At 39.0% G+C, this 14,310-nt stretch overlaps 1 protein-coding gene across 2 annotated transcripts in view; it reads right to left on the bottom strand.

The window, feature by feature from the left end:
* Positions 1–14,310, bottom strand: part of LOC106880445 (lethal(2) giant larvae protein homolog 1) — a 69,246-nt gene that overhangs the window by 52,579 nt on the left and 2,357 nt on the right. For both annotated transcript variants that reach the window (XM_052968619.1, XM_014930366.2), the window contains exons 2-9: positions 13,860–13,929; positions 12,819–13,029; positions 12,058–12,109; positions 9,096–9,268; positions 7,104–7,321; positions 4,644–4,711; positions 4,097–4,250; positions 589–917 (exon numbers count right to left, since the gene is read on the bottom strand). In XM_052968619.1, coding sequence (XP_052824579.1) covers positions 589–917; positions 4,097–4,250; positions 4,644–4,711; positions 7,104–7,321; positions 9,096–9,268; positions 12,058–12,109; positions 12,819–13,029; positions 13,860–13,929 — 1,275 coding nt within the window. The remainder of the gene's footprint in view (positions 1–588; positions 918–4,096; positions 4,251–4,643; positions 4,712–7,103; positions 7,322–9,095; positions 9,269–12,057; positions 12,110–12,818; positions 13,030–13,859; positions 13,930–14,310) is intronic.

Here is a 14,310-nt window from a genome sequence, read left to right on the forward strand (position 1 = left end):
TCTCAACTATCGTACTGGTTCACCTGAATTGCTAATTTCCCCATCTCTTTCACCAGTTTGATTGTCTGCATCACTCTCATTGTTTGTGTAAGGGTAAACCCTTCATCTGAAGAATAAACCTCATCAATAATTTCCTCAGATGCAAAGAGTCTAGGCCTTGCTTGTTTACCAGAAAATGTACTGGGTTCATCATGTGCTTATTTCAATGCAAAAATCTGTTTTCTTTTTCATTTAAAAGCAAAAGTAAACAACAGCCATGGAGGACATCATTAACAATGAGTCATAAACACATTTGATTACAAAGTTGCAGCATGATCAGTTGTCTATTTTGAGTATTTTATCTTCTTTTTTTTAGGTGTGTTGCTCATTACCATTTTACAGGGTATCTGTCAGAGACTATATACCTCTACACTGGGAACACAACATGATAGGGTTAGAGAAGGTTACGGGAGCAGCAATTATGTTTAAAGAAGTTACAACCAGAAGCAACAAGTAAGGTCATTAACCCTAATGGTAATGAGGTCAAACATCAATCATTGCAAACATTGACAGGAAAACGAAAAATAATAATAATGTTTGATGACTCACAGTTGCCATTCTGAATTAATAGTGAGAGATGTACAAGCTGCAGGGGGTAACAGCTGCATTACACAGGTTGGTTGAAAGCCAGGGGCAAATTTCAGATCCCCTTCTTGGGGTGCTAAGGCTTCATGGCCCTTCCAAACAAAGTTATCACTATCTCCGACAATGTTTATGGTGACATGGGTCACCTCTTGCTCTCGTTGTTCTCGTTCCATCTGCAAGACTATGACTTGACCAGCGGTCCCTGCTGCTATCAAGGTTTCACTGAGTGGGCAAAGAGCAATCTTCTGAATAGCCCAACGAGGATCGTCACTGTAGGGGTCGAAACTGCCAACCTAAAGAATTGTTTGAATAAATACAGATGGATTATTTTTCTAATTACAGTTTAAGAAAAATAAAATATTCATTTAGCAAACATTGATCCTAAATACTTATGTTTGATAACATAAAAGACACAGAAGCGTATTAGACGTAACCCCAATTTCAGCAGGGCATATTCATATAAAAAAGGTTTTAGTGCATTAAAGCTTATGGGAGGCCTAACTTCACATATAGGACCCAGGATGATTTTATGAAGTATTTTTTTGAAGTAGAAGTATGTCCAATTAATGTTTGACAATTGAACATAACTAAATTCCATTCAAATATGTCAAAGTGGATGAATGATAGCACTTCCAACATTATAAAAGAAAAACATCTTATGGCAACTTAACCAATATTGAAACATACAGGCAAGTCATTGACTGAGAGTATGCTAATGTGACAATGATCTTAAAAAAGCTAAACGGGGCCTGGTATGTCAAAGCAGACATAACATTTCCTATGTGTGCCATAAAAGGCAACTAAAGGGAACTGAGCTAAGATTTGAATTCCAACATTGTAAAATCCTCACCAGCAATGACTATCCTAAACAGACCCAGAGGTTAGAGGGTTGTCACCTAAGAGTTACAAAAGCAGTAGGAAATCACCAACAAAAAGTGGATGCCGCAATGCAATGTTACAGAGCATGCTCCCATGCTAGTACTGTTATTAAATTCAATATAAAAACTAATATGTTAATGTAAAGATAGAAAATGGATTTTATTAATGAACTGTACAATGTTGGTAACTACAGGAGCAGGTCTCTGTTCATGGTTCTGAAGTTGGATAATCTGGTTCAAATTTAGATAAATATATTTCCATACAAAGGAAAAATGTCATCATAAAAAGTATTAATATGCCTATGTGAATATAACTCGACCAATTAGCATTAACTGACTTATGGTCAAGTTTTCCCACCAAACAGACTGGTCAAAGATTCTAGAAAGTCTGGGTCCATCAGTAATAAATAGCCAAATGAACTGAACTTTAGTTGGCGCTGTCCCAGATTTAAAGAGATCATATTGCTTTACCTCTGTATGGTAGTCTCTCACCTGTTCTCCTCACCAGATTTAACCTAACTAGAGATCCACTAAGCTATCTACAGTTTGGTCTCAATGAGTTTTTAAGACTAAGTCTCTCGATTCAACAAGTTGTTCTCTCTCCCACCTCTTTCACTTTTAAGTAACATGCTTACGTGGTAATCACTGTTGGAACCAAATACTTGTGGATTCTGCTGAAGTGACCCAAAGGCCAATGTTAAAATTAACTCTACCATCCAAGAACAGGATCAGTTCCTAATACAAAATTCTATACACTTTCATCTACTAATTATTTTTTTACAAGACTCACAAGAGATTACTGCAGAAAACATGGTCAAGCTACTGTGCAGTGGGGTCACTGACCCTTTTGAAAGATTATTTTTTACCAAATTCTTTCATATTTTCAACATTAATTGAAACAAAAAAATGGTCATATAGTTTAACAGAAGTATGGCGATGAAATTGGTAACTCTGTTCTATAAGTAGACCACCAGTTCTCTTTCATGATGAAAATCAATTCATTAAATTGCTACAATAAAACAACATGACAGCAATAAGACTGTCACCAAAATTATTAATGTCAAATATATTTCGGTGCTTCAAATGTGATAATTTAGAACTATTATCATGACCAATCCTAAATTACGTTAACTAGACATTTTAGTTTGACACTCATTTAGACAAACTATCCTCCCTAATTAATTGCTGTTGATAATTAAAATATCATTTAGACAACTTTTTTCAGCAATATACATTTATGTGTTACACTGGAGAAGAGGGCGTAACACTGGTAATTCTGTACATGAAAATATCTAGAGGAATTTCCAGGCAACAATAAACTGGAGTGGCTCCCATCCACCCACCCAAATCAGAACAAAGCTAAAAAAAATATTCTCTGAAAACCTATTATTTTATTGCAGACAACTAATTCATATTAATTTTTGAATTGTCAAATGAAATATCTTTAGGAAAGAAAACATAAGCTAAATTAATGATGACCAACACTCAAATTTAAACCCTTCAGTTAGCAAAATAAAATGAAGTAAACATCTAGAATTTGATTCAAAATGAAATGTTGTATGCATGACAAGTGGCAAGAGCTCTAACGGATGTGGGAGTCATCTTCGTCATCTAATGTCCACTATTCCAGGCTTGCATAGGTCAGTTTGAATTTGCTGAGGCAGATTTTCTGCAGCCAGTGCCTTTCCTGTTGCCAAATCTCACTTCTGTTTCCAGTAAGATAATATTTACCCCCATCGCCAGACAGGTTTTTCAACCATCACATGATGTCAGCACAAGGGGACACATAAAATATGAGCTTCTTTCAGTTTCCGTTGACCAAATCCACTCACAAGCTTTTGGTCAGCCTGAGGCTGTGGTAGAAGACTCTTGACCAAGGTGCTGCGCTGCAGGCCTGAACCCAAGACCACAAGGTTGGGAAACAAACTTCTTACCCACACAGCCTCACCTGCACCTATGTTTGATTAAAAGCTATTTTGTGATAATTTAAGATTTAAAAACATCAATCATTTAACTTTTCCAGTTAATTATAATTCCTCAAAAAAAAAAAAAATTTAATGAAATACCGTATACTAAACTATCAGGTGCAGGATGACCACGAGACAAAGTTTACTTCCCAACTAAAAGGTTTCTGGTTCAATCTCACGGTGTAGCATCTTAGGCAAGTGTTTTGTACTATAGCCCTGAGTTGACTAAAACCTAGTGAGTGGATTTGGTAGATGAAAACTGAAAGAAGCCCATCATATGAGTGAGTTTATGTTTGTGTTTGTACAGACACACACACACACACATAATCATACACACATATACATATGTGTGTTTTTGTGCCGTTCACATTGCATAACAGTTGTAAAGTGGGTTTGCACATTTCCAATATTGTGTGGAAACGAAGGTTGAAGGTTGGAAGGGCACCCAGCCATAAAAAATCTGTCTCAATAAACCCCGGCCAAACCATGCAAGGATGGTAAAGCAAGAAATCATATCACAGAACCAAGAACAATTGAGGACAGTTTGGTATGAAAAGGATTAATGTTGGCAGTTCTGAATATTTCACAGTCCAGTTTAGAAAATCAATAATTATTTTTAGAAATTACCTTTTTAAAAGGCGGCCATTCTTCTTCAGCCTCTCCTGCGGAATTATCTGGTGGGGAAGTTTCTCCACTGAAGATATTGGCAGTGGAAAGCTTGTATAGGAATGTAAGACTTGTGGTTGAAGCATCCCAGAAACGAATCGTACCATCTTCATGCCTGAAAAATGTGTTACATAAATTACAATTTTGTTTTTATCATTAAATACAAAGAATCCATATGTCTTTCAAACCATCAACTAGTGTTCACCTTCTCATAACAATACTCTTTACAATTATACACACACACAAACACACATACACACAAGGGGGTACTGAAAAGTTCCAGGCTTTAAAAGTCTCACTAGAGGCCTAACCTTCTGAGTTCTTTAACAGGGCTTACAAAAACTGAAGGACCACTGCAATAAGTGTGTGAATCTGAGAGGGGAATATGCTGAATAAAATCATAATTAACTGATCTTCCTGTGTTTTCTTTTACCCAAAGCCAGGAACTTTTCAACACCGACTCATATATTGTTTGACTTAAAGATGAAAAAAACAAATTCTTACTTACCCAGTCAACAACAAATCCCTAGTTAATGTTTCGGAAGCAAGTCTTTTGCCACCATCAATAGGCCAGGTCTTTAAGAAAGAAAAAAAAAATTATATAAATATATATAAGGAAATTTATACTGAACTATTATTATTGCACACACAGAAATATCTATGCAGTATTCGGCACAAGCATAGCTGTGTGGTTACAAAGTTCATTTTACAATCATCTAGGTTTCAGGTTCACTCCTATTGTGTGGCAGCTTGAGTTTCATCAACGAGAGCTCATAACTAGCCAATCACTTGTGTGTGAAACTGTACAAACATTTGAGAGAGAGAGAGAGAGAGAGAGAGAGAGAGAGAGAGAGAGAGAGAGACGGAGAGAGAGAGAGAGAGGAGAGAGAGAGAGAAAGAGAGAGAGAGAGAGAGAGAGAGAGAAAGAGAGATAGAGAGAGATAGAGAGAGAGAGAAAGAGAGAGAGCATGCAAGCAAGCACGCAATGTGTGGCTGCAACGGTGCTCCAGGATTCAAATCCTGTTACTTAGTTGAGGTCATCCACTAAAACCCTATCAGACGGTGCTCCAGCATGGCCACAGTTAATGCTTGAAACAAGTCAGAGAATAACAGGCAAACAAATTCAAACAATTCTAGATCACTAATAACATCATCATCATCACCATCAACATCATTTAACATCCGTTGTCCATTCTGGTATGGGTTGGATGGTTTGGCCGGGGCTGGCAAGCTGGAAGTCAGCACCAGACCCCAGTCTGGCCTGGCATGGTTTTCTACGACCGGATGCCCTTCCTAATGCCAACCACTGAGAATATAATGGGTGCTTTTACGTGCCATGGTATCCGCCACGACTGCAATTTGCTTGGCTTGATTGATCTTCTCAGCATGACATAACACCAAAGGTCTCCGTCATTGCCTCCGTGAGACCCCATGTACAAATTGCACCCCAGTTTTTTCAGTTAAAATCAAGTATAAAATAATAAGACTGATACACAAGCAAATACAGTGTTTCTATAGCAACATTTTTTTTGTGATCTTTATATTTTACTTGCTTCAGTTATTAGACCGTGGCCAGGCTGGGGCACCACCTTGAAAAATTTTAGTCAAATGAATCGACCTCAATATTTATGTTTTAGTGAAGTCTGATACTTATTCTATTAGTTTCTTTTACAGAACTGCTAAGTTACAGGGGACATAAACAAACCAACATCAGTTGTTGAGTGGTGGTGTTGGTGAGGAACAAACACAGACACAAACTCATATATATATCATCATCATCATCATCATCATCGTTTAACGTCCGCTTTCCATGCTAGCATGGGTTGGACGATTTGACTGAGGACTGGTGAAACCGGATGGCAACACCAGGCTCCAGTCTGATTTGGCAGAGTTTCTACAGCTGGATGCCCTTCCTAACGCCAACCACTCAGAGAGTATATATATACATACACAACTCGCTGTGGAATCGAAACAAAAAACTTCAACTCCGACTCCTGTACAATTGGCACCTCTGCTTGACTCCTCTTTACGTAATTAAGTGATTGTGGTCTACATATCTCATAAAGCATATGCATAAGTTTGTAATTTGAGTAGGCTTATACGTTATAACTGTTAAAGAATAAAGATATTGTGAATAGCAATGGATGTAGTTTTATCGACGCCACAGCCCTGATATATACAACGGGCTTCTTTCAGTTTCCATCTACCAAACCCACTCACAAAGCTTTGGACAGCTTGAAGCAATAGAAGACACTTGCCTAAGGTGCCATGCAGTGGGAATGAACCTGGAACCATGTGGTTGGAAAGCAAGCTTCTTATCAGTCATGCCAATGCCTGTACAAAAAGCAAGATGCTTACAGCACTTACGTTTCCCAAACAATTACTCATCTGAGAACTAGGCTTGGTGTAGCTTAACTTCAGTGGTTGGACAAGAACCAGTGCATTCAATGTGATATGGCCACGTTATACTTAATGCAAATACATATAACACAGCTTCTATGAGACTGTAACCGTGACCTACGCCAGTGCAGCATAACCAGCTCATTTAAGAGTACCCTTCAATAATTGGCCAATGAACTGCGTTTGTGAAGACCTGTTGAGGCAAGCGAAGTTGTTGTCATGGCTGATGCCAGTGCCGCCTTACTGGTCCTGTGTCAGTGGCACATAAAAAGCACCATTCAAGCATGATCGATGTTAGTACCGCCTGACTGGCCCTCGTGCCGGTGGCATGTAAAAAGCACCCACTACACTCTCGGAGTGGTTGGCGTTAGGAAGGGCATCCAGCTGTAGAAACATTGCTAGATTGGACTGGAGCCTGGTGCTGCCTTTTGGCTTGCCAGCACTCAGTCAAACCGTCCAACCCATTGCCAGCATGGAAAGCTGACATTAAATGACAACGATGATGATGATGATGTCATGCATAACAAATTATTTGCAGTATTTATCAAAGAAATGCCAACACACTTACCCTATGGGAATATTTTCCGACTTGGGTCTCTCCAGCATCAATGATTTTTTGCCATAATTCTTCCGGTACATTGTTAACGTGGTATGAACAGGTAATAGCCGAGGAGTGTAAACTGTTTAAATAGGGGAGTTTGAAAGCAGGCCAGTTGGGTGAGTCCAAATCAATGACAACAATTTCTTCTTGAACCAAGACAACCAAAGCATGAGGTTCATCGTATTCTAAAAAAGAGAAACATTTCAAAGTACTATCAGAAATCTTAGACTTTGTACGAAAGCAATTCTTAGTGCAATTTTATAAGGAAATTTAACCCTTTCGTTACTGTATTTCTGTTGAGATGTTCTGTGTTTCTTTCAATTACTTTAAATATAACAAAGAATTTAGTAAAATAACTTAGTTATCATTCAGCTAGTGTTAGGAACGTAAATTGTGACAAAGGTTTGGTGGAAGATTTTAATTCAAAACTTATGAAAACAAGACATTTGTACTCAGAGCCAGAGCCGGTTTCAGCCGGTTAGTAACGAAAGGGTTAATTAAATATGATTGAGAAGTTTGACGAAATATATACCTCTAAACAAAAAAGAAAAAAAAAATTATTTTTTTCAACAACAATAAGATTAATCAAGGTTTAAGACAAGAAAAATCTTTTCTGTGGCTCTGCGGTAAGAAGCTTGCTTTCCAATCACATGGTTCCTGGTTCAGACCCACTGCGTGGCACCTTGGGCAAGTGTCTTCTAATATAACTTCAGGCCAACCAAAGCCTTGTGAGCGGATTTGGTAGATAGAAACTGAAAGAAGCACTCCATACCATTCCATAGTGAAGGTCCATGGCTTAATGGTTAGGGAATTCGGCTCATGACTGTAAAGTCAGGTGTTCAATTCCCAGTGGTGCATTGTCTCCTTGAGCAAGACACACTATTTCACATTGCTCCAGTCCACACAGCTGGCAAAAATGAGCTGTACTTGTAATTCAAAGGGGGCCAGCCTTGTCACATTCCGTGTCATGCTGAATCTCCCTGAGAACTACAATAAGGGTACACGTGTCTGTGGAGTGCTCAACCACTTGCATCATTAATTCCATGAAAAGGATATTCCATGGACCAAATCAAAAGGAACACTTATCGTCAAAACCAACAGAGTGCCAGACTATTCCATAAATTTTGTCCATAATTCTACAAAATGAATGTAAAAATCTTGGAAGACAATGACACCATGCCATATAGGTATATATCATCATCATCATTTTAACATCCATGTTTCCATGCACGCATGGGTCAGTCGAACTTTGCTGAGCAGATTCTACAGCTGGATGCCCCTCCTGTTGCCAACCCTCACCTGTTTCCCAATAAGGTGATATTTCCCCATGGCCAGACATATTTTCAACAAAGACTGGAAATGAAGGACACTGCCTGTATGACAGTGACACTCTTTTACAACTAATACACAATGTCAAGACAAGGGGACAAAAAACACACACACCCATGCACACACTTATACATATACTTCCAAAGTTTTGGTTGGTCTAAGGCTCTCGCAAAAGACACTTGCCCAGGGTGCCACACAGTAGGACTGAACCTGAAACCATGTGGTTGGGAAGTAAAATTCTTAACTATATAGCCATGTCCTGCATATAAGCACAATAATTAAACAGTGAGTTCCTTCTGAGCATTAGGCCCCATGGAGGCAATGACCAAGACCTTTGGCATTATGTTGTACTTGAATAGAAGACCCATTAAGCCAAACAAAATCGCAGTCATGACAGATACTGGTGTCACGCAGATGGCGCCCATGCCAGTGGCACGTAAAAGCACCCATTACACTCTCAGAGTGGTCGGCATTAGGAAGGGCATATGGCCGTAGAAAACCATACTGAGTCAGACTGGAGTCTAGTGCAGCCTTCCAGCTTACCAGCCCCGGTCAAACCATCCAACCCATACCAGCATGGACAATGGACATTAAATGATGATGATGATGATGACGACCAAAAATATTTACCTTGTCTACCGTCCTCTTTGTTTTCTTCGTCAGCTGTGGAAATGGTGATAAAATCGATGACTTTCGAAGTGAAATCAAAAACAACATGGTTCTCTTCCTGCATTACGGTGACTGTGTGCTTATCTCCATAGCTAGCACGTGGCATGCCACCCGAAAATATGTAAAACGGACCACTGTACAAGGAACGAGAGAAAAAAAAGATATAGAAAAGAATAATGTTTATGCTTGCTTTTAATCAAAAATAGGTGTAACATTAGTTTTTACCAAGCTCAGGTCAACTATTTTTTATCTGTTACTTGTTTCAGTTGTTTAACTGCGGCCATGCTGGGGCACCATTTTGAAGGGTTTTAGTTGAACAACTCAACCCCAGGACTTACTTTTTTTTAAGCCTAGTACTTATTCTGTCAGTTTCTTTCTGCCAAACCACTAAGTTATGGGGACACATACAGACACACACATAGACACAGACACAAAGACACATACATAGACACATACACACAGACACATGTATGCAGACACATACACACAGACAAATACATGCACAGACACACACGCAGACACGCACACAGACATACACATACACGCAGGCACACACATACATATATATACAACAGGCTTCTTACAGTTTCTGTCTGCCAAATCCACTGCCAAGGTTTTGGTCAGCACAGGACAATAGTAGAAGACACTTGCCCAAGGTGCCACACAGTGTGACTGAACCTGGAACCAAGTGATTGGGAAGTCACACTGGTCAATTTTCCACTTAAATTCTAGTCTTATGGTGAATCATGTGAGGCCATGTCTATTTCTAAACACACACTTTGCATTCATTCCCCTCGACCAATCACTGGCGGCTTTATCATTACGAGCTGCTTGTCATATAGAAGAAAAATATATAACAAGACCTCAGTGCTAAACCTGAGAGCACAACGGCAAGAAACTACTGGACTGAAATCAGTTAATGGATCATGATGATGATGATGATGATGATGATGAAGATGACGATGATCATGATGATGACGAAGATGACGATGATGATGACGATGAATGTAAACGAAACTCATGCATCTACTGACTGATTTTTATCTATACTATATATGGTTATGTACAGTGGCGGACTGGCCAAGTCGCCAGCTTGCCTAATGACAAGTGGGCCCCAGTGCCACTAGAATCCATATATGGGGGCCCATGTTAGTATCTAAGAGGCCCATCCCCTCAAGTTTGAGAATTTTACATTCTCTCCTGGAAGAATGCATTAATTATTTCAGCTTGGCTGTGTTTGTAGTCAGTTGAAAAGAATACTTTTAACAAAAAAAAAAAAAAAAATGATAGCATTGTAGTTGCAGACGGGCCCCCCCCGCCCTTAGTCTCCTGGCAACCAATATTTTTAGACCCAGTCTGCCACTGGTTATGTATGTAGATTTATGTTTTGTATGTATACATTTATACACACACACACACACATGTAACCACATGTGGTCTGTTGGCGATTTTTCCTTATTTGTCTTTCTTTCTCTTTTGACTTTAATGTTTCCGACGAAGAGCTATGCTCAAAATCTAAACAACAACTCTCTCCCTTTACCAAGTATCAAATTAATATATTTCTTGTGCATGTCTTCACGTTTGTTTATTCCTTTTTTTTTTGTTTTTTGTTTGCTTATTTGAATTGATTACATAAAGATAAATCATCATCATCATTTTAAATCCAGGTTTTGTCCTCGTTAACTGGGGTGGCTAGATCTACCTTAATGCCATAGCAACTACCCTCACACCATCTCGCCAGGCTTTGGACATTCTCCCTTCTCAAGCCAACCCTCCCAATCTCCTCCTCCACCTGTCCCCTCCATGTTTTCCTCAAACTCTAGCACCCTCTTCAGTACATGCCCCTCATCCCTCCTCAACACATGCCCACACCACCGCACTCCATTCGCTCTTGCCAGCCGTTCCACTGATTCCTCCAACCCCAGCATCCCCATCAAGTCCTCAGTCCTCCTCTTATCAAACATACATATATATATACACAACAAGCTACTATCAATTTCCATCTACCAAATCCATTTGCAAGGCTTTGGCCAGTCCTAGGCTACAGTAGAAGACACTTGAGACACTTGTCCAAGGTGCAACGCAGTGGGAATGAACCCAGAACCATGTGGTTGGAAAGCAAGCTTCTTACCACACAGCCACGCCTGCACTCGCAATGATGTAAGGTTTGACATCAAGAGCAAATCAGGTTGGTGGAGGCCATCTTTCTCTCTAAACTAACAGTGGAAAAGAATATGACTCCTTCACAAGACCAACTAAAAAAAAAAAAAAACCCTCTCATTACTGTTGCTGATGTATTTAGATGAAATTGCCATTGAGAGTTTGGCATATTTGTGAGGAACCCATGAGAACAGAACCAAAACATGGATTACAACATCAGCCTTTCACCAAACATGTCAGCACCCTGTCAACTCTGGGTAAGTTGTAGCACTTTATCACAACCAGCTGACAGCTGTACACACTCTTCACCTCGGACTATTTTACACTCCTTCTCAAAGTTACCGACTAACGGGTTATATACACTACTATCCTAACAATTGCATAACACAAAGAACTGTATACACACTGCTGCATTGATTAGCTTTTTTTGTTTAGAAACAAATGAAATTAAAACAAAATCTGTTTCTCATTTTGATACATGCATACGCATGTATGTACATTTGTCATACATATGTATGTATGCATACACACATCTACATATGCGACCAAACTGTTTCTCATTGATACATGCATATATATATATATATATATATATATATATATATATATATATATATATGCATGTATGTATACATACACAAGCACATGTATTATAAAACACAAATATATACATTCATTAACACACATTTACCAAACACAAATATATACAAATATAAATACACACACTCGCTCAAATCTAGATAGAAGAAAACAATTCACTTACGATTTAGAGGATTTCCACTGAATTTTACTGATGGCTTTACAAGGAAATGGCCCTGAAAGAAAGAGGAAAAAAATTAAAATCATCATTTTTATATCAGTTCTCTATGTCAGCATGGGTTAGATGGATCATCACAGCCTTGAGCTAGCTGTTATTGGCAAGCGCTGATCCCGAAGACTGGTGTCTGTAAATGTCATTATCTGACTCGATTTCTACGAATAAATGGCACTCTTTTCACCACTGCATGCACTTTCTTGTGGTACCAACACGGGAGATGTTGAAGAGTTCCAAGTGAGTCAGGACTATAGGGATCCTGGAGCCCTACAATTTTTCTACTCAAATTATAATTACAGGTGGTACAGGTGTTACTGGAGGACCCTTCCTGTTGCACCAACCTTCACCCGTTTCCAAGCAACGTAATATTTGCTGATAGCTTGACACATTTTTCATGGAAGGCTGGAAATGAACAATGCCGCTTGTATGATGGTGATGCTCATTTACAATCATCACACAATGTCAAGACAAGGGTACACATATACATACACACACACATGTACATACACATGACAGGCTTCTTTCAGTTTCCATTTACAAACTCCACTTATAAGGTTTTGGTTGACCAGGGGCTATAGTAAAAAAACACCTGCTCAAGGTGCCACACCGTCGGACTGAACCCCCAACCACATGGTTACGGAGCAAGCTTCTTAACTCCCACAACCAGGTCTGCACCGATTCAAAAAGACTAAATATAATATGAGACTTACCATAAGGTGTTGTCGAAGACTCTTTCGGAGACGAAGATTCCTCAGTGCTCCATTTTAGATAGCTGCCATCTGCATGCGCAGTAATGAAATCTGTACCATTACGATGCCAGTCCAAACTCTCCAGCTGTTGGCTTGCATTGTAAGTACGGTCAGCATTGTTAGTTTTGTTGTCCCACAGAACTATGTAGCCACGATTGAATCCAATAAGAAACTATAAAGAGAAGTAAAAAAAGAAAATGATTCCCAATCAATTAACCTCTTAGCTTTCAGATTACTCTATATATTGTAATGATTATTCACAATGCTTTGAATTAATCATGCATTATCTCATAGTTTAGAGATTTCGATGATACAGTTGTTTACTTTTAGAATGTCAGTGTAAGTGCGAGAGCCTGGATTTGGTCAGTTTGGACGTAAAGCAAGTAGAATATTTGGGTCTGATTTGGTCAATTTAAAGGGTTAAAGGAAAACTTTAATTAATAACATTTATGGTCTTGTTAGTTAGTGGAGTTATGCCAAAACCTCAGCAGGATTTGAACTCAAAATATAAAGAGATACAAGAAATGCCGCTAAGTATTTTGTCATCGGCACTAACCATTTTGCCAGCTTAAATAATAATTATTTTTGATTTAGGTACAAAGCTAGTAATTCTGAGGAATGGGATTTGTTGAGAGAGAAGGGTGTTGGGATAAACAAGCACCTTATCAGGTAGAGCGATGAGGGTTCAGTCGATCCAATCAACAGAAAAGTTGGCTCATAACATTAACATGCAAGTGGCTGAGCATTCCACAGACACATGTACCCATAACATAGTTATCAGGAAGATTCCTGTGTGATACAGAATGTGACGAGGCTGGCCCTTTGAATTACAGGTACTACTCATTTCTGCCAGCTGAGTGGACTGGAGCAATGTAAAATAAAGTGTCTTGCTCAAGGATACAACGCACTACTGGGAATCGATCTCACGCCATTATGATTAGGAACTAAATACCCAAACCACTAAGCCACATCTGGTGGGATAAACAATAACTCAAATGGCACCTTGTCAGGATTGGTAGGATGAACAGCGATAGCCTCAACAGCACCTGGGTTTGACGAGACTTCAGGCATACTGTAATGGAAAAGATGTAAGGTATAAGTCGACATTAGTAAGCAAACACATAATACAAGGGGATGTTGAAAAGTTCTTGGCATCAAGGGTATCGTGAAAGGACTGGTTGTAGGGTCAACCATCTGAGTTATTTTACAGGGCTTAGAAAAACTGAAGGATCACTGCAATAAGTGTGTGAATCTGAGAGGGGAATATGTTGAATAAAATCATAATTAACTGATCCTCATTTATTTTCTTTTACTCAAAGCCAGGAACATTTCAGTACCTCCTTATATTATTTATGTTAAAGTGTTAACGATATATTTCTGTGGTGCAAACCAGTCGTTCCCAAAGTGGGTGGTGGAAAGATTCAGGGAGGTGTTGAAGAAAGATGCGGCGATA

Source organism: Octopus bimaculoides, chromosome 6, assembly GCF_001194135.2.
Source record: "Octopus bimaculoides isolate UCB-OBI-ISO-001 chromosome 6, ASM119413v2, whole genome shotgun sequence".
In the NCBI taxonomy this organism is placed as follows: Eukaryota; Metazoa; Mollusca; class Cephalopoda; order Octopoda; family Octopodidae; genus Octopus; species Octopus bimaculoides.